At 42.6% G+C, this 19,290-nt stretch overlaps 1 protein-coding gene across 1 annotated transcript in view; it reads left to right on the top strand.

The window, feature by feature from the left end:
* The window catches only part of FHIT (fragile histidine triad diadenosine triphosphatase), a 1,229,373-nt gene that overhangs the window by 1,078,108 nt on the left and 131,975 nt on the right, over positions 1-19,290 (top strand). Inside the window, exon 8 of the mRNA XM_087824669.1 lies at positions 5,910-5,978. Coding sequence (XP_087680795.1) covers positions 5,910-5,978 — 69 coding nt within the window. The remainder of the gene's footprint in view (positions 1-5,909; positions 5,979-19,290) is intronic.

Raw genomic sequence — 19,290 nt, 5'->3', positions numbered from 1 at the left:
TGTGCTGCGAGATCTCATTTTTGCTGATTCTAAGTATTCTCGTCTGCCTCTTGGGGGCCAGGGTGGGGGGCAAAGAAGAAAGGACGGAAGGGAGGCAGATTCTTGGGAAGTTCTTGTGGAAAATCGCCTGCTAACTCGATCATGTGCTTATTGGCCATTGATGCATGTTTTCTGGAGAAATTTCCATCCATTCTTGGCCTAGTTTTTAGTTGGAGTTTTCATCTTTTTATTGTTGAGCTGAAATAGTTTCTTATATGTCCTAGATACAGGTACCTTATGAGATGTATGATCTGCCAAACTTTCGTCCCATTCTGTGGATTGCCTTTTCATGTTCTTGACGGTATCCTTTGAGGCATAAAGTTTTAAAGCTTGAGTTTGTTCACCTCCTTCCACTTCCAAGGGCCCTTGTGATTACATTGGGCCCAGCTGGATAATCCGGAGCCATTCATACTCGCCCTATTGTAACGGCAGGAGAGTAGCAACGTCAGTCCATCTGCCACCTTATTTCTCCTTTACCATGGAACCTAACCTAGTCACGAGTGTGGGACTGGGATATGGACCTATAGGAGGGGGTCATTGTCTGCCTACCACGCAGTGTTTTTGTGGTTCTTTAGAATCAGATTGACCTTCTGCCGTTGCTCGTTGCAGATCTGAGGGAGAGGGCTTCACGCTGGGCCAGCTGGTAGAGGTGCAGGATACTAGTTATGGAGCAGGGTAGCTCTCTAGCTTCCCCTGTCCCCAGGATTTTATCCCCTCTAATTGAATTGCAATATATTCTGACAAAGACAGCAATGTGCCTATGCTGACCACCCTCAGGTGAGCATGGGGTAAAGCTGATGTGTTCAAAAGGATGGAGGGAGAAGCACAGGTCACAGAAAGGAGCCAGGGCCAATGAACGTGTTGTTGGGGATTAAAGCTCAGGGGAGCTCCTCCTATTGGACAAAAATCTAGAGTTAATAGAGAGGGCTTTTAAGGCTGAGATTTCCTCAAGCAGGTGAGCTAGGAAAGGGTGAATCTGCTGCTTGGTGTAAATTCCAGAAAATTAATGAGGGGGGAAAAGACTTGACATTGAACCACTTTGATAATCTATATAGTATTTTGGGCATGACTTCCAACAAGGAAGCAATGAGGTGGAAATGGATCTCGGGTGATAACACCCTTGCTCTAAGTGAATTCAAGTCTCTAGGCAAAGGCCAGTGCCATCCCATGGTCCTGAAAGGACTTAACAGATGTGATCAAATACATTATTGAGAAATCCTGGAGCTTGGGAGAGGCATCAAGAGATCACAGCAAGGTGGTGTCCTTATAGAGAGAAGCATGTGGCCTCCTGAAAGATGGTGTCATTTGGTGAAGAGCAAATACCCTGGTGTCTGATGACGGACTCAGTTTCAGATTTCAGCTCCTTGTCACTCCCTGTAGGAGCTTGGGCAAGTCACTTAACCTCTTTGGTCTAACTTTTCACCTGGAAATGGTCTTACGTTCATTAACTATCTCTTGGAGTATTGTAAGGATTAATTGAAATACTGATGTAAATCAGCCCAGGACTGACATATAGTAAGCTTTCAATAAATGTTAACGATTACCACTACTAATGATAATAATAACACTTGTAGAAACTATAGGTCCAGGAACCTTAAACCAGTGTTATCAGAGAGTGATTTTCTCCCTCCCTTGCAGCTGCTCTTATTGATTTCTTTGTAAAACTCCTTGGAAAAGTTGTCTGTGCTTATATATCTCCCTTTCTTTACCTTCCACTCTCTCTTAAATCCACATCAGGTTTTTTAAAATAACAGCTTTATTGAGATACAATTCACATAGCATCAATTCATTCTTTTAAAGTGTGCAATTCCATGTTTTTTGTGTAGAATTCACAAAATTGTGCAACCATGACCACTATGTAATTCTAGAATATATTCATCACCCCCAAAGAAACCTTGTGCCCATTAGCAGTCACTCCCACTCCCCGGTAACCGCTAATTTACATCCTGTCTCTACGAATTTGCCCGTTCTGGACATTGCATATGAATGGAATCATACAATGCCTGGCCTCTTGTGTCTGGCTTCTTTCACTTTGCATAATCCATATAGCATAATTCTTTCCCTTAGCAGTACTTTGTTCCTTTTCGAGGCCATATCACGTTGCCTGGCTATACCACATTTTATTTTTCCATTCATTATTGATGAACACTTGGATGGTTTTCCTTGTTTGGCTATTATGAATAATGCTGCTATAAATATTCATATACAAGTTGTTCCGTGAACATGTATTTTTATATCTCTTTTGTAGGTACTTAGGATGGAATTCCGCGTCCTATAGTACCTGTATGTTTAACTTTTGGAGGAACTGCTAAGCTGTTTTCCAAAGCAGCTGCACCATTTCACATCTCCACCAGCAGTGTGCGAGGGTCGTAATTCGCCACGTCCTTGCCAACACTTGTTATTGTCTTGTGTGTTTGTTTTTTTAATAGCTTAGTGAGTGTAAAGAGGTATCTTAGTGTGGTTTTGATTTGCATGTCATTAATGATTAATGATGTTCAGCATCTTTCATGTGCTTTTCAGCTAAGTTTTTATTCCCCCAAATTTCACTGCAACCAACTCTAGCTTTCAACAACTGTGACACTGTTAATTACACACTTCTTGAAATTCTTTCTTTTCTCAGCCTTTAAATTTACCTTCTCTTTATTTGCCTCCTTCCGCACAGCATCCTTAACCCGAATCCTACTTCTCTTCCCAACGTTTCAATTCTGAAAGTTTAGCTCTTCCTGCTATGTTTTTCTTCATGACACTCATTTCTACCTGAAATTAAATCATATATTCATTTATGCATTTACTTTCTGTATTGCCCATTGGACTGCAGCCTCATGGGGGCAGGGGCTTTGTCTTGTTCATTACTATATCTCTGGTTCCTAGACTAGCACCTGCTAATAAATATTTTTGTATAAATAAATGTATGTATTAGAAAAAAGTAGATGGATGTTACGTGAATAAAGAACAGGGGGCTCCATACGAACAAACTTAACCAAGTCTCTCATCTGCTCCTTTCAGATGCCTTAATATGCTAATGTGAAATTTATTTGACCATGAAAACTTTTTGGTATGGAAGGTATCATGATTTTTTCTTTCAACTCATGCAGCTAAAGTGCTTGAAATCCTAGTCAAAAGCAAAGCCTAGCAAAATTCCGCAGTGCTGTATTAATTGGAGATTTTGTTAGCCCTTAGAAGTAGAGATCACCAAGGTGCAATATGAATTCACTAAGAATGGGTTATGTCGAATGATCCCCATCTGTACCATTCATAGGGAGCTTATCGGTCTGACGTTCTATCCAAGGCCAGGGCAATGGTACACCTTCACAAGAGCAAGGTTTGGAGCTGGCTTTCTTCCAATTTCTTTTTTCTGGGAAGTTGCGTGGGTTGTCAGGATCCTGTGATCAGTCTGTCACTTAAGAATTTATGTCAAGACGTCAGTCTGGGTTGAGATCTATGCCCTAAGAGCAAATCACTTGTATGGTAAACTATTTCCTGTCATCAGTGTCACAGTAAACCACAGCGAATTTCAAATGCTACCCATGATTAAGAGTGGCATTGTCAGGACTGGGTGGTAACAGAGCCATAGAAATAGCCCCGATCACTAAACCCAGGAGAGCAAGGTAAAGAAAAGAAGGCATGGGATGGGCCTGGTCCCAGGAGGTTTCCCTAGTGTAAGTTTACAGTCAGCTACAGGTCATTGGTGTGCAACAGACATACCCCTAAGGACAAGGCCCAGAAGGTGGCCAGGGTGTAGGAAGCCAGGGAAGCATTGAGTAATAGGTCTCCAAGAATGCAATAGGGCAAGCAGTGTGGCTGAATGATCGCGGTGCTCACGAGGGCATATTCGGCGGGAGAGGAGTTCAGGAACCAGTGGTTCTCAAAGTGCAGTCCGCTTAAAAATCTTCCTGCTGTGTGGGAACCATTCCCAGATGAGATACCACTGCAGCTCCATGTAGAGTACTGACTGTGTTCCAAGCAGCATAATAAGTGCATGTTTAGCAGATCTGATCCTCTTAACAACTCTGAGAGACAAACTGTGACAACCCCATCATAGGGGAGGATACTGAGATATAGGCCTTGTGAGGCAGGGCCACACAGCTAGTACGTGGCAGGTCCAGGATTCCTGTTAGGCAGCGAGGCTGCAGAATCCTGATCTGGTACCCGAATATTAGAAAGTACAGGGAGATGACAGGAGGGAAGGGAAGGGAAGGGAAGGGAAGGGAAGGGAAGGGAAGGGAAGGGAAGGGAAGGGAAGGGAAGGGAAGGGAAGGGAAGGGAAGGGAAGGGAAGGGAAGGGAAGGGAAGGGAAGGGAAGGGAAGGGAAGGGAAGGGAAGGGAGAGAGAACGAGAGAGAGAGAGAGAGAGAGAGAACGAGAGAACGAGAACAGGAGGAAGAGACAGTGGCAGGGTTGGGAAATAAAAACTAAAGGCTTTTTTTCCTGGGCTTGCTTTTAAGTGAACAAGCCCATGGACTTCATTACATTTCACCCTGGGCCCGTCCTGCCCTGCTTTCTCCTGAGGATTTGGTTCCCTGGGAAACTTGAGATTTCTTTTTCCCTGTTGGCTTTTGCTCCCTGTCTCCTATGTCACACAGTCTTTGTGACTTAACTGTAGACTTGACTCGTCCCAGTAGCTGAGGAATCCACGCCTGGCTTCGTTGGGGGGATACTCTAGCTGTTTGGGGCCTGTGTGTGGAAGCGCTGATGGAAGCTCCCATCTGCTCTGTTCACTGGGGACCACCGCGTTCCCTGCCTTCGCTTCAATGCCGTAGCCCTTCTCCCCCTGCAGCAAAGCCGCAGGGCCACTTAATCTCACCCTCTCCCAGGCCCTTCAGAGGTGCCGCCTGCTCGCAGTAATCAGGAAGGGACGGGCGTGGTCTGGTCCTGTGTCCGCCTCCCCACATTTAGGCTTTTCATTGTCACATTCCTCCCCATGGTTTGTGATAAACGCATGAACATAGCTCAAGGGCAGGAATGAAGTTTAACTTCAGCAGCGGTACAATAGAGGCTATTTGGAAAGTAGAACTTTCAAATGGCAGTTTAGCCTTGAAGAATATATTGAGTTAGATGTGCTCTGTGCCTCGAGTCACCATCTCTGCATAATAGCATCGCTATGTATATTACCTGGGTAGTTTGCAGACTAAAGAAATGGGCTGTTTAAAAGATTAACATCTCAGAGACAGCCCATGTGCTGGTGAAAAAGGCAGGGTGGGCACCAGACCGCCTGGCTTTCTGTGCGGGTGCTGCCACTTCCTGCGGGGCCTTGACCTCTGACACTCACCTCGCAGGTTTATTCAGAGCATTAAAGGAGGTAAATGCCAAGCACAGCACTCCCTCACCATAACAAAAGTTTAATAAATGAGGCCTGGCCGGCGTGGCTCAGCGGTTGAACATCAATCCATGATCCAGGAGATCCTGGTTCGATTCCTGGCCGGGGCACATGCCCGGGTTGCGGGCCCGACCCCCAGCATGCGGCGTGCGGGAGGCAGCCGATGCTCTTTCCTTACGCAGTTCTCTGTTTTAGTCCATTCTTACTTCTTGTCAGTTTCAGAGGCGCTGTGGTCACCTTTTAAGACATGCTGTCATTTCAAAGCACTGGGTAAACACAACCAAAACTGACAACTCTGAATAATTGCGCAGAGCCGCTAAAACACTCTGGCATGTCACTGACACTCTCACCCAGGCCACCACTTTGTCCTGTCTCGTTCTGTGCCTCTGTTCTCCGTAGATTTCAGACCCAGCTACTGAAGGTGAACGTCATCTCCCCTGAAAAATAATCCAGCAGGAGCCGATGGGGAGTAATTGGGCTTCATGCGAGCATCACTGTCAAGTGTGAAAATATGTGGGGAGATAATCACATTTTCTTTCTTGTATGTTTTCCAGCACGTTCACATCCACGTCCTCCCCAGGAAGGCTGGAGACTTTCACCGGAACGACAGCATCTATGATGAGGTGAGTCTGCTCTCTCTGATCCCACTGTTTGATCACAGGCTGTCTGCGGGATGAGATCATCCTACACAGGTATTGTCACAGATACGGTCTTAAATGGGATCCCACCCAACAGGACTCGGGAAACAGCAGTAGAGGTGAGGTAGCCCAGAATGGCCATTATGGGAACTGAAGACAAAGGAATTTATAATGGTTTCTTTTTCAAATGAAACTGGGCAAAATCTAAATGTCCTTGTGATTTCTGCCTGTCATTTACCAGGACACTAAATGTTTGCATGGAGCCATGACCCAATGTCTCCATAGGGAGAAAATCTACATGCCAACCAATGGAAATTAAGTGGGTTGATATAGGATTATTTTAGTCAAATGCTACATTTAAATTTTAAAATTCTTTGGAACTCAGCTTGTCTCACTAAATAGCACGTATTCATACTTAATCTTTGAGTTATCATTAGCAAAAACTAGGTTAATTTGAATGATAGAAGTATAACCCGTGTATTATCAGCATTTTAGCAGTTAGCTGATTTCTAGGTACTTTCCATTCAAAGATATAAATGTGAAACCACTGCAAAGATGAGTCTGCAAGAGGCAGGTGATCTGCTCCTAGGATCTCATTTACATTAGCGCCTTCAGGTGTCTGTCTGTACTGTTGGAGCATATAGCCTATGATGGATCAAGCGGGTATAAACTATAAGATAATTTCAGTTTAACTATTTATTGCAGCCACTGAAGGGTAAATATGTTCCCCACATATAAGAGCAGATCAGAGGGCAGTGCACCCTGGGGTGCGTGGTTATAAAAGGTTTTGACCCTCTTTCTGGTTGCAACAAGGAAGCGCACTGTGATTGATTAGCAATGTCTGCGGAGGTATCAAATAGGAGAGAGGTACATGTTAGCCATGCATATGACACTCCTGTTCTGACCCATTGATAGTGATTTCTAAAGTACCTGGTTTCCATGGGTTAGATAGAACTTCTGCATTTTTATTGTATTTTTATGGCTTCTTTGCAATAACTGGCATTAAAATGGCTACCTAGACCCTGAAAATAAAGAACCAGAGATCAGCAGTTAGTATTGAGACTTATAATTAATTATTCTTGGATTCACTGGATCTTTCAAGGTGATGGTTTTATGTTTTGGGGATACCTCTCACTATGTGTGTTTCCTGTTTTCCAAGGGCTAAAATAGACCCATGTAGAGTAAAAATGTTCTAGTCGTTGGTTGCCAAGCCCTGGGCATTGGACCAATTGCCGTAAATCTCCATTCCCAAGAGGTCCCATCCTGAGAGATTCTGATCTAGTAGGTTACCGAGGCTCTGAGGAATCAGTATGTGAGCCTAAGAAACTTCCCAGGAGATTCCAGTGCATGGCTTGGTATTGAAATAGTGTCTCTCCAAAGTTGGTCTTTCCCAAGGACGTATCTTGTAATATTATAATTCAAATTCATTTTCACTGGATGTGGAAGGTGGTTTGAGGTTGGTAAGGGCTTAAGTCGAACTGGAAGAAAATCAGAATTTCGGAGTAATTATAAAGAGATGCATTTTTAAAAAATACAATTACTGATCTTATTAGCATAAACTAAGGTTAATAGAATGTTGCCAAGTACAGGCTATTTTAATGAATAAATTAGCACATGATTTATATACAAGCGAATACTGCTAAAGTGGTTTTAAAAATGCTTGAAAATACTGTTTTTGGGGGGCTGAACTGTTACCATGAAATCTTGTTGATATTTCAAATGTGCTTGTGATAGAAGCTGCAGGGCCACATTTCAGCCCAGTGAGACAGTGTCCAACACTGAGGCTGGGGTGTGACCTTTCTCCCCTCCCTTCATCTTTGCCCATCTGCTCATGGTCACACAGCATCTCAGGCCCCACAGAGGAGGCAGCACATGCCTGTACCTCCTACCTATGTGGAGAAGCATTTCAGGAGAAGTCAGGAGAAGTAATTACTGTGAGAGCTTTTTTTTGATCAACTGATAAGCCATAGTCATGTAGACAGTACCCACTGAGGGCGATGTTGGTGTGAGACTATGAAGGGACTGAACTTTGAAGACGCGCAAAATCAGGTTCAAATCCCAGGACCACCGACTGCTTGGGTGACATCGGGCAAGTCACATAACCTCTGTGCTTTAATTCCCTCATCTCTAAAGTGGAGATAATAAATACACTTCAAAGATTGTTATGTGTAAAATATGACATCCTGTACATTATTACAGGACTTGGGGTACATACTAAGCCTTTGTTAATAGGAAGCTGCTTTCTGTTCTTATTTTTTTTTTTAAGCTAGCTGTGGTGAGTAAATGGAGAACCTGGATTCAAAGCCAGATTATTGGATGCTCCCATTCCATACTCTTTTCAAGGGTCAGATTTCCAATTTTCTCTCTGCCTTTAACCACTAATTCTCAGATTCTTCTTCCTCTGTGTATAAAACTACGCCTCCAGTTTGAGTATATAATAAGATAAATGTCTAGAAAGTGGCATGAGAAGCTTGAAGCACTGCATTATTGGTGCAGGACTGGGTGATCTTAATCAGAAATGATGGAGTGATGACGGCCAGCATTCTATATCCTGGAGGGAGCACTCACTCGAAAGTATGTATCTGCCCATGAAATACAACAGACAGACTGGCTTGGAGGGTGGGGAACAGGGACAGCATTGACTCTATACAAGGTAATTGTATTCCTACTGCTGCAGAAATAGCAAACTATGCCTGAAGAAGCCCTACATTATAAATTAGCTAGGAATGCTGTGTTCTCCCTGGGCTCTGTTTAGGAGGGATAAGTGACAAACTAGAGAAGGTTCACTGAAAGGTTATAGGGTGGTAGAGTCTGGAAGTAGTGATATGAGCAGTAATTGAAGATAGAGATGTTTTGTCTGGAGAAGCGAAGACTTGTAAGAGGGAAGTCAGAGGGAGGATCAGTGTTACCAAATGTCTGAAGGGCTGGCAGGTGGCTCCAGGGGGAAGAGCTGGGGCTTTTAGACTACAGGAGGCAGGTATCAGCTCCATATAACACGAGGTCCAATTGATGGAAACTTCTGAACACTTACGGTGCCTTGGGGAGAGGCGTGGGAAGCTTTCCTTCGGGAGTCCAAGCAAGCACAGAGTGGATGGCCGCGATGCTTCCTTGGATGGACCACAGGGTTTCATGACTTTACAAATCTGGCCCAATTGATCATTAACTCCATTTTTACGTTATGCAAATTCTATAACAAATACTGTGGGTCTTTGTTGTTATGAGTATTAGAGCATTTGGGTTACTGACTAATGAAATTTACTCTTCTGTTTAGTTCATGGAAATATAAGGTATAACTCTTCTTTGACTTACATGAGACCACACTCTATTTTTCGCATTTCCAGTCTACTTCCCACTTTTCTTCCAGCTCATTGTTGCATTTTGATGGTCCAGGGGGGCTGCTTTCTTTCTCATGTTTTGCTTTACTTAAAAAGTGTTTTTTAATGATGTGCCTTATTTTGCCTGCAAAGCATTTTTAATGAGTCTAAATGGTAGTAGGCATGTCACTCATTCACTAGGTCATCGCAGGTCCCACCACTCCCTCTCTTACCAAGGCTTTTATGACACCTGCCTGACCCCTGCCTGTTTGATGGGATAGCCCTCTCCTCTCTGCCACTCACATGTTAGTACTCGCAGGACCCTCTGTCTGGTCCATTGTGCATGCCACTTACCTGCACCATTCATATACCTCCTCGTTTACTCGTTTACAATGCCCTGGCCCGGGGTGAGTCTGTAGCGTCAGTAGTGCATCCTGCCTCCCTTCCTTGCTCCTGTTGTGCCCATTCCATCCCATTGTCCCATTGTCCCATTGCTTGCTTTTGTCAAATCTGTTATTATTGCTCCCACCTCAGGGCCTTTGCATATGTTTTTTATCTTTTCCCATAACTTCCTTCATCTTCTCTTGCCTGTCGTGTGACTTCACGTCTACATCCTAGCCTCGGCTCAAGTGTCACCTCCTCAAAGAGCTCTTGTCATGATCGCCTCACTTCATCTAAGGTAGCTAATCCCTTATCTCCTCTGCAGTGACTCTATCATATTACCATGTTTATTTCCTTATTATTTATAACACTTGAAATAATTCATTAGTTTATTATTCACTGTCTAAATCCCCAGCTACACTATAAAGCCTTGAGAACAGGGACCTAATCTGGCATAGAGTGGGTCTTCAATAAATATTTGTTAAATGAATGAGTAGAACAGAAGAACTTGAACTTCCCTACTAGTCCTAACTTAATTTGAAAGGAGAGAACATCGAGCTTTCCAGAAGCAACTCATAGCTACATCGGGTGAGATTCTGACAAGGTGATATCAGCCGTCTGAGGTTAATTTAATGGAGCACTGATAGAATGGGATCTGTTTGTCAGAAATCGGTGTGCAGACGGCCGCAAATTGTGGCTCATCAGAAACACTTGGTGAAGTAATTATACACCTTGTCTGATTGCTAAGCAAGTCTGGTGAGTACATGTCAAAATTGACAAGTAACTTGCCTCCTCCAAACCCTACACTTGTGTGTCTCTAACAAATACAGATGTGGGGTTCACTGAAGCAAGCTCAGGAGCTTTTCTTCATTTTATTATCTCCAGGTTTATCGTCATCTGCTCTTCCTCCAGCTCTCTGTCTCAGATTTGTCTTTACACATTTTGTTTACTAATTTATCTTCCCCATTTCAGAGGATGAATTTCTCTTCTTTCCCTCAAAATTGAGTTCAGGTTCCGCCCTTTCCAAGGCAGAATCTCTTATAAAGCCCATTCTTTATGGTTCTCTATGCAGACCTTATTTATTAGTTGCTCCCAAACTATTTCTACATCTATGTTCTTCAAATTTCTGAGAATTATGTGAGGCCTTCTCTGAACTCAGCGGGCCCTCCATTATCTTGACAAGTTGATGAAGATTATGATAATCACACAAATAGGTCCTTGGATAAGAGAGCATGTACAGCTAATATTGGGGAGGGAAACATCCACTGCCTAATGCCACGATACATCATCTCATTAACTCTGTTAGGCTTACCCTAGCCATGTCCCAAAATAAGCAATTCACATAACTGTGTTGGACAATTCATCAAATGTTTATGGGTGACATTGACTTGTGATTGTGCACTGTATATAAAACCATTACTGATGAAGGAAGCAACTATTATTAGAGCAAATGGGAATAGCAATCAGCAATTGGACAAATTTAACCATGGATATCATAGATAGAGCAGCTGTAGGTTCAAGCATGACATGGGAAACAATTGCTTGGCTTAACACAATGCATGAACAAAATCAATTTGCTAAAATGCGGGTCATTTGGCCCTGAGGGCTGGGGAGAACTATTATACTGCTGATAATATTTGAACTTGGAGCTCTTTCACACACCATTTGACGATGGGCTCAAAGTCCATGGGTCCCCAGTTGGCACTCTAAAAAGAAGGAATGAGACAGTTAATGAACCCCCCCCCTCCAGCTTCAGTGATGTCCTCATACTGAGGGATGAGTTTTTGAGTGTTTGAGAATTTTGGAATGTAAACTTTGTTACCCCTTGTTCAGAATAAAATAAAATCTCTGTGAGTTCTGCTAAATTCAGGAGAACTTTTAACTTAAAGAATCTGGATGTGATATAACCAATAAATAAATATACAGTAGTGGTAATTTAACCCTGAATGGTTCTCCAAATGCTCTTTGGCTACCTATTTTAATGATAAGTGAGCTGTATAGACATCTGGTTTACCCCTTCCTATGTCAGACTATTGCTGAGTTAAATCTCTCTGGCCCTTGGAGGTGAGAAACAAAATTAGCAGAGTAATATTTACCTGGTAAACAATTATTTCTACCATTTTTCCCAGTAGAGATAAGAATTCATGGGGTGTGCAGTTTAGATTAGTTACATTTGGTGAAATCTCTCACGTGGAATTGCTGAGAAGCGTAGAGGCCTATAATGGTGGGCTGGTGGTCTCCAGCGAAAACTGTGAAGTGGTTGGACAGGAGAGAAAACAGTGAAGGAAGGCAGAAGAGTGTCTCATGATGAGAGGACGGGTTTCTAGAGACTCTGTCCTAAGGCGAAGGATGCCACCTCTAAGGTTTCCCTAGAGTTTGCTTCGAGAATTGCCATCCTAGGTCACTTTTCCCAGAACTGCTGTCCTCTCGCATTTGCATACACTCAGTTGCATATGAGTGAGAAATAAGAAACAGTTAACCAGTCTATCCATAGTTAACCAGTTAGTCTATCCCTGCGCACCTCCCTCGGTACACTCTGAGTAAAGCTCTGTGCAGGGCCCTCTCTGTCTTCCACAGTGAGCTCTCTCCAGGCAGACACATCCCCGCAGAAACCTGTCAGGTGCGTGTTAGTCAAGGTGGAAAATGCCTGCTCCAAGGAGTCCTTGTTGCTGGTCGGTCTGCTTCCCTGCCTCTCGCAGTGACTGCTGCAGTCAAACCTTAATTAACATCAATAATTAAAGATTAGACCATTTGCATATCTTTAAAAATGAATTATAACTTTTAATTAGGTTTTTATTCAAGGTTCTTGACATAACAATTATTGTCACTTAAGAAACATGTCAAAAAATTTGGTCACTTTGGGGCATTACAATCCACTAAAGAAAACTATTTAAACCTCACATAAGAAAAGTTTCTAACTCTGTTTTATTTAGAGTTGAGAGTTTGGGGAACAGGAACAAGAAGAGTTATAAATAAATTACTATTTTTAAGCTAAATTATTAATAAGTTAAGAGTAAATTATGGGCAGAAGTGGACAAATACAGCAAGAAGAAATATGAATTAAGCATTGACACTTTTCCATCAACATAAATTATAATGGCTTTAAAGAGAAAAGCCCCCAAACATTGGACTTCATCTCTTTTTAAAGATGGAAAGCAATATAAGCAAGAATTAGGGGAGAGAGGAAAATTAAAACTATTACAATTGTTTTTAATGTCTTTATTGATTTCAAAGAGAGGAAGGGAGAGGGAGAGAGAAACAGAAACATCAGTGATGAGAGAGTCATTGATCGGCTGCCTCCTGCACACCCACCCCCTGCTGGGGATCGAGCCCGAAACCTGGGCATGTGCCCTGACCGGGAATCGAACTGTGACCTCCTGGATCCTAGGCCGAAGCTCAACCGCTGAGCCACACCAGCTGGCCAAACTACTTTAAAGCCCCAAAGCATTTGAAAATGTTTTTGTTTTTCAATTATGTGTCACTCATTAGACAAAAGAATGATATATTCATTTTATATAACCTTTATAAATAAATCCCATTATCCCTTAGCTTGGAAGCAGGGCTCATTCTTAGAAACCAGCAGAGATCTACAAGGCCTCCAAGTTGCCCGTTTCCGATAAGGCACATACAGCCCTGGAAACGTAGCCTGGTGTTTGGAATCCCCACCTGAATCGCCAAAATGTGGTTGTGCTTTTTCACCTGCAGGTGATGTTTGTTACCTCCGTGTCCCCAGTCTGTACTTTGCACATTGTATTCTAGAGCAGCACTGCCCAAGAGAAATATGACATGAGTCACATATGGAATGAAAAGTTTTAGTAGCCACATTAAAGCAAGTAAAAAGAAAGAGGTGAAATTAATTTTAATGATACAAATTTTAACCCAGTATAACCATTTTAATATGTGACTAATATAAAACATTTTCAAGGAGTTATTTACATATATAACTTTTCATATAAGTCCTTGAAGTCTCATGGATTTTACATTTCCAGCACATCTTGACTCAGACTAGCTACATGTGGCTACTGGCTACCAAATTGGACAGTGAAATTCTAGAGCTTATTATATCCAAACAGCTTCATTAGTTTTCATAAAGTGTAATTTGACACAAAACCTCTCATTTTTTTCACCCTGGCCCTCCAAATCCAGAGGACAGTATTTTTCCTGGTTTGCAAAACTATAAGATACTACAGAAGGTATGTCCTCCAACAACTGAATTAGGTTCTATTATCCCTGATCAAAGACTGTTGAAGTTTTAAAAATGAAATGACTTCAAGGATGGATCCCTCTACACAGAGTTTACTTTTATTTTTTGTCTTTGGCTACTGATTTCACCAGGGATGCTCCCAAAACAACGCTTGTTTTGATCACTGTTTCTATAGATCATTGCTCTTTGTGAGTGGCCCAATCAAGCATTATTTAGGCAGCTGAACTTTCTTATTCCAATTTTGAAAAGAAAGCCATTAAGTGTCCTTCTGAGGCAATATCATGTAGGGCTTAAGCCTGGGGATCTGGATCCAGATTGATTAGTGTTTAGTCTCAGCTCCATGTGCTTGAACAACTTGCCGAACTTCTCTATATCTCAATTTCCTCATCTGTAAAATGGGGATTATGATGGGGCTGTTGTGAGAATTGAGTTATTACATATAAAGGCCTAGAACAATGCCTGGTGGATAGTTCATGCTTAGTTAATTAATGCTACCTCTTAGGATTTGTAGAATTGTTACTACTATTACCTTGAGGGAATGTCTGAATGCATTCTAAGGAGTTGGTGGGAGTGAGGAGTTGGAAGCTAGAGCAGGTGACTGGCTAGAGGCTCCCTTCTCTCGAGACCAGGAGGGTTTCCAAACCCACAGAACCTATTAGGAGGAGACCATGTAGGTTCAATGTCATTACCTGTGACATCACGTGTGGCTGTGGGCCAGCAGCCTTCAGAGATGTAGCAGCTCAGTAACTCGTGAGGACATTAAACTTTTAAGCTGCCACAGTAAGCAGCCCACGCTAGCTAAACATTCAGACACAACGCAGGATCTTTCTTGGAAAGAAGAGATTCCGGCTTATGATTTTCTTCCAGTGCTTTCAAGTTGCTTTAGTTCACTGGCAAGCAGCTCTTTTTGGAGATTTTTATGACCCCTAGATTTAGAAGAGCAAGTTGAGAGATGCCTAATTATCTTTCTAATCAATCAGGAAAATCTAAAAAAGGCTCCTATACCTGCTTAGCTCTAAATTCTACATGTGGTCAGTGATTTAGTACAAGCTCTTTAATGTTGAACTTGCTACTTACCTCTTAATGTATTTCATGTTTCCTATATATTGAAATAGGCAGAAAAAAAATCTAAAAGCATTGGGTTACTGGTAATAAACAATAAGTTAACAGTAATAAACACTTCTAGTTCTTAATATTTGTTCCTAAGGAGAGGACTACTGAAAAACAGTAATAGAATAAAATTATTATTGTCATTTAATGAGAGTCCACAATGAGCCGGACTCTAAGCTAGGCGCTATATATACACATTGCTTTAATCTTCACAGTCCTTGCCGGGTAGTGTATCATTAATACCATTTAATTGAAACTAAACCCCATGGAGGGTAAGTGTCTCTCTCAAGACCTCCTAACTAGCTCATGACAAAGCTTGTTTATACCAGAGTCTGATTGACTACAAATCCTTTGGTCTGAGGAAAATATTATCCTTCATTTTTATGGAAAATTCAAAGATAGTGAATGAGCGATTTTCTTAGAGACTGTGACTTCCAGTGCTGAATCTCAAACAGTTTCCAGGCCTCTGTTCAACCTTAGTGACATTTACACACACACACGACACATCCTATATTTTCACTAAACCCTGTGGATTCTGGACACAACCTACTATTAAATATGTAAGACTTAGAGTGTAGGAAATTGGCGTATTCTAAAGATAGATTTTTTTTTTTCAGCTTTAAGGCTACAACTCACTAGTTCCCAGCTAGGTACTTTTTATTATAACTTTTTATAGTTTTCTCTTTTTTTTAAGCACAAGGAAGTCATCCACACACTCCAGCCAAGCTCTGCAATTCCCAAGGCCATCTTTTCTGAGCTGGTTTTGCACACTGAACCTCTTAAATACTTTGCGTGCCTTATAGTATATTCATGTCATGATAACACACTAAAATATTAAAGGAAATTGCTGCCTTTTTTTTTCCTTCAAAAAGAAACAGGTCTTGTTTACAACTCTCAATAGACCATAAATATCTTCTAGGGCAGCTGCTCCAGTACCTGTTGGAAATCCTTCTTACATTTGAAGTTACTAAGGAACTCATAGAAAATTCCCTTTGCACCGAGATGAAGTCTTGTTCCAGCATCTTCTTTTTCTTTTAAAAGAATTTTGGTTCTTCTTAGAAAACTCTTCAGAGGTATTGAAGAGGAGTTTAGACACTCGGGTCAGATGCATGTATAATCCAGCTGGCTTCTTGGGGAATCTTGACCATGTCAGTTGATGTGAAGACTGAGCTGCCTTTTTTTTTCTCGCAACCTGAAATGACAGTCTGACTTGTTTCGTTAAGCCGTTTGCCATCCACATGCTCTGCCTACCATTTCCCTTCCTGCCCTGAGGCACTGGGCCACTTTCTTCTTTTTGGCTTCATCTCAAAATCAAGAGCATGAGGGACTCGAAGGGGTTTCATCTGTTGGCCATCTGGTGGAGGGCTGACCTAGGCTTCTTGAGAGAGGTTAGGAACAGGATTTTTATCAGCTGGTTGTGCTGTCAAATGGAGGAGCCTGTGGGCTGATGATGACATTAGCATGCTGAGGAGTGAAGGTATCCAGTGGAATGCAAAACGGGATGGTGAGTTATGTTTACCTCCATAGATAAGAAAACTCAGGTCCAGAAAGACAAAGGAACTTTTCTGAGATCACAGGAAAGACGAGACCTGGGACTCATCCTCAGGCCTTCAGGAGCCCGAGACCCGGTTCTCTTTCACCTTGAACTCCAGACGTGTCTTACTCACCTTTTCCTTCCTGCCGCCTCACAGCCAGTAAATCCCACTATCGAATGGAGTTGGTTCCCAAGATTTTTTTTTGTAGCTGAGTCCCCAACGCTCTGAATTCAGAGCCCCTTTGTCCGGGCCTCACCTCTGCTTTTCCTCCGTCAGCCGCAGTTCCCCGTCCCCTTTTGGGTAGTGCCTGCCTTCCTGCCCAAACCACCTCTCAAGAAAGAGTTGCGCCTTAATTGTAACAGTGCTTTACAGTGTGAACCTTCCTGAGATGGCAGGGCATTGTTCACACTAGCCAAGCCTGGTGGGATTTTAAAGCTGGAAGATCGGGCCTTAGCCGAGAGGTCAGTGGGACGCGGCTGGTAACTCCAGAATCAAGTCACAAAGGCCAGCTCTGGCCCCTGTGCCGCCCCCTTCTGGAATCTACCTGAGATCAGTTTGGTAGATGGCCCCTGAGAGCCCCCACCATCACTCTCTGAAGCAGTCCAATGCAAGACTGAGCAATCCTTGTGTACCTTCATGTTTTGGAATTGCGTGAATATCCTGCCAAGAAACAAAGATATTTCTATTTTAGCCTTTTCGAGACTCAAAAATGCTCCCGTGTCTGTGGCACAGTTTCCAGATGACCTCAGAGTGTTTTTCTATAAAACATGTATAACTTACCTACTTAATTTGAAAAAAAATCCACCTGGGAATAATTTAAGTTCCAAATAGAGGAATACAGTTTGAAGGTATATATTCATATATGTGAAAGAGTGTTCTGAAATGCTTTTACTGCCATAATGTATTGGGATGTGATATTGAATGAAAGCATGGCTTACGGACTGAGAATAGAATGGAAGCGCATGGCCCCGGTAATTAAAAGGGATTGTGGCCGGATGGACTTACACATATAGATCACTCCTATTTCTTTCTTCGTATTCTTTGGCATTTCCAAAACTTTAAATGACAGAATTATTGCACATTCATTATCTAAAGAAAACATTAGAAGTCAGTTTTTTAAAGTACACATTCTATGTTCTGTTTCACTCATTGGCTGAGACCAGTATTTACTGGTAGTTAGTTGGTAAATGTAGTGACAAAATTGACTTTAGTTTTGGTAAAGACCTCATGGGAAATGGTCATATATGACCTGTCACTTAAGTTGAAATACTCAGAGGAAAAGCCTTTTGGGGCTTCTACTCTGCCCTGTTAGGAAATAATACTCTTCAGGGTAATGTATTTCTTGAGTTCCTGCTCTTAGAGGTAGAGAGAAGGGTACATTAAAATAGGCATTCCTACTGCCATGGCTGGTGGCTCAGTTGGCGGGAGTGTTGTCCCAGACGCCAAAAGGTGGTAGGTTCAATTCCTGGTTGGGGCACATACCCAGGTTGTGGGTTTGATCCTGGACTGGGCACATATGGGAGGCGGCCAATGAATGTTTATCTCTCACATCAATGTTTCTCTCTCTCTATCTATCTCTCCCTCCCTCTCTAAAAATCAATAAAAATATCCTCAGGTGAAGATAAAAATTAATTGTTTAAAAATAGGCATTCCTACTGACGTGCTACTCCGCATAATGTACTGGGATATGAACACTCTCGCGTTCTCCATTCAGTTTTCTTGTCTCAGGTTTCTTCTCAATCACCACGTCTTGTCTTCTGTGTCTGAGATTCATCGGAGTAGCCCGTACAACACTTATTAATTTCACAATCACCAACTTGACTATACAATGATGAAATACTTTTTACTCCCAAAGTTCAATTCAATACCTTGACTGTGACGGCAAATCAATCATCAGCCCGAGGCTAGGATTTGTCAGCAAGTTCAGTGCTGCCTCAGTCAGTTCAGGCCTATAGTTCAGCCCCATTCAGGTCAGAGCCTCTGCAGCCAGCACTCTGCTCCCAGCGGCGTATCACACGGGCTGGGCAGGACGATGTGATCCTTGGATGCTGCTTCTTTAGCATCAGGTGCCCAGGTAGTCTGCCTTATGTGGTCCTTGGGTTTATCTGTGGTCTATGCTGATATCCATAATGAAGGAAGTAAATCATCCTTTGGGGGATGGTGATCATTGACCACCTACATCCCTGAGGCATCTAGGGTCTTGACAGGGCCTCTGGTCACGGCACATGAAGGGCGCTTATTCTGCGCCCTTTGCCACCTTTTCAGTGTTCTTATGGGCACAGAAAAGTCCTTTTGTTCTTCCATACTTTTCTGAGGCCTGCAGAAAATTTAGGACTCCCTGGAAGACACATCGTCACTGCACCCTTCGTCACTGTCTTTGCAGAGATGTGTACTACCGGAGCACTAGCAGGGGAAGTGGAAGCCAAACCCACTCGAATCTTGGGCTCTCCAATCCAAAGGCGAGGCTTCCAGCAAGTTATTAGTGGAAGTCAAACAACACTTGCCCTCTAAGGGCATCCACATCCTAATCTGCAGAACCTGTAAAATATGTTAACGTGACAAAGAAGAATTAAGGTAGCCGATAGGATTAAATTTGCTAATCAGCTAACTTTAGGGAGATTATCCTGGATTATCGTGGATCCGGTATAATCAAAAGGGTCCTAAATGTGGAAGAGGGAGGTGGAAGAGCCAGTGCCCGAGGGAGGCAGCAGGAGAGAGACTCCCCGCTTTGTGCTGGCCTTGAGGATGGAAGA

The sequence above is a fragment of the Miniopterus natalensis genome, chromosome 15 (assembly GCF_054644295.1).
Source record: "Miniopterus natalensis isolate mMinNat1 chromosome 15, mMinNat1.hap1, whole genome shotgun sequence".
In the NCBI taxonomy this organism is placed as follows: Eukaryota; Metazoa; Chordata; class Mammalia; order Chiroptera; family Miniopteridae; genus Miniopterus; species Miniopterus natalensis.
This window is presented reverse-complemented; position numbering and strand designations above follow the sequence as displayed.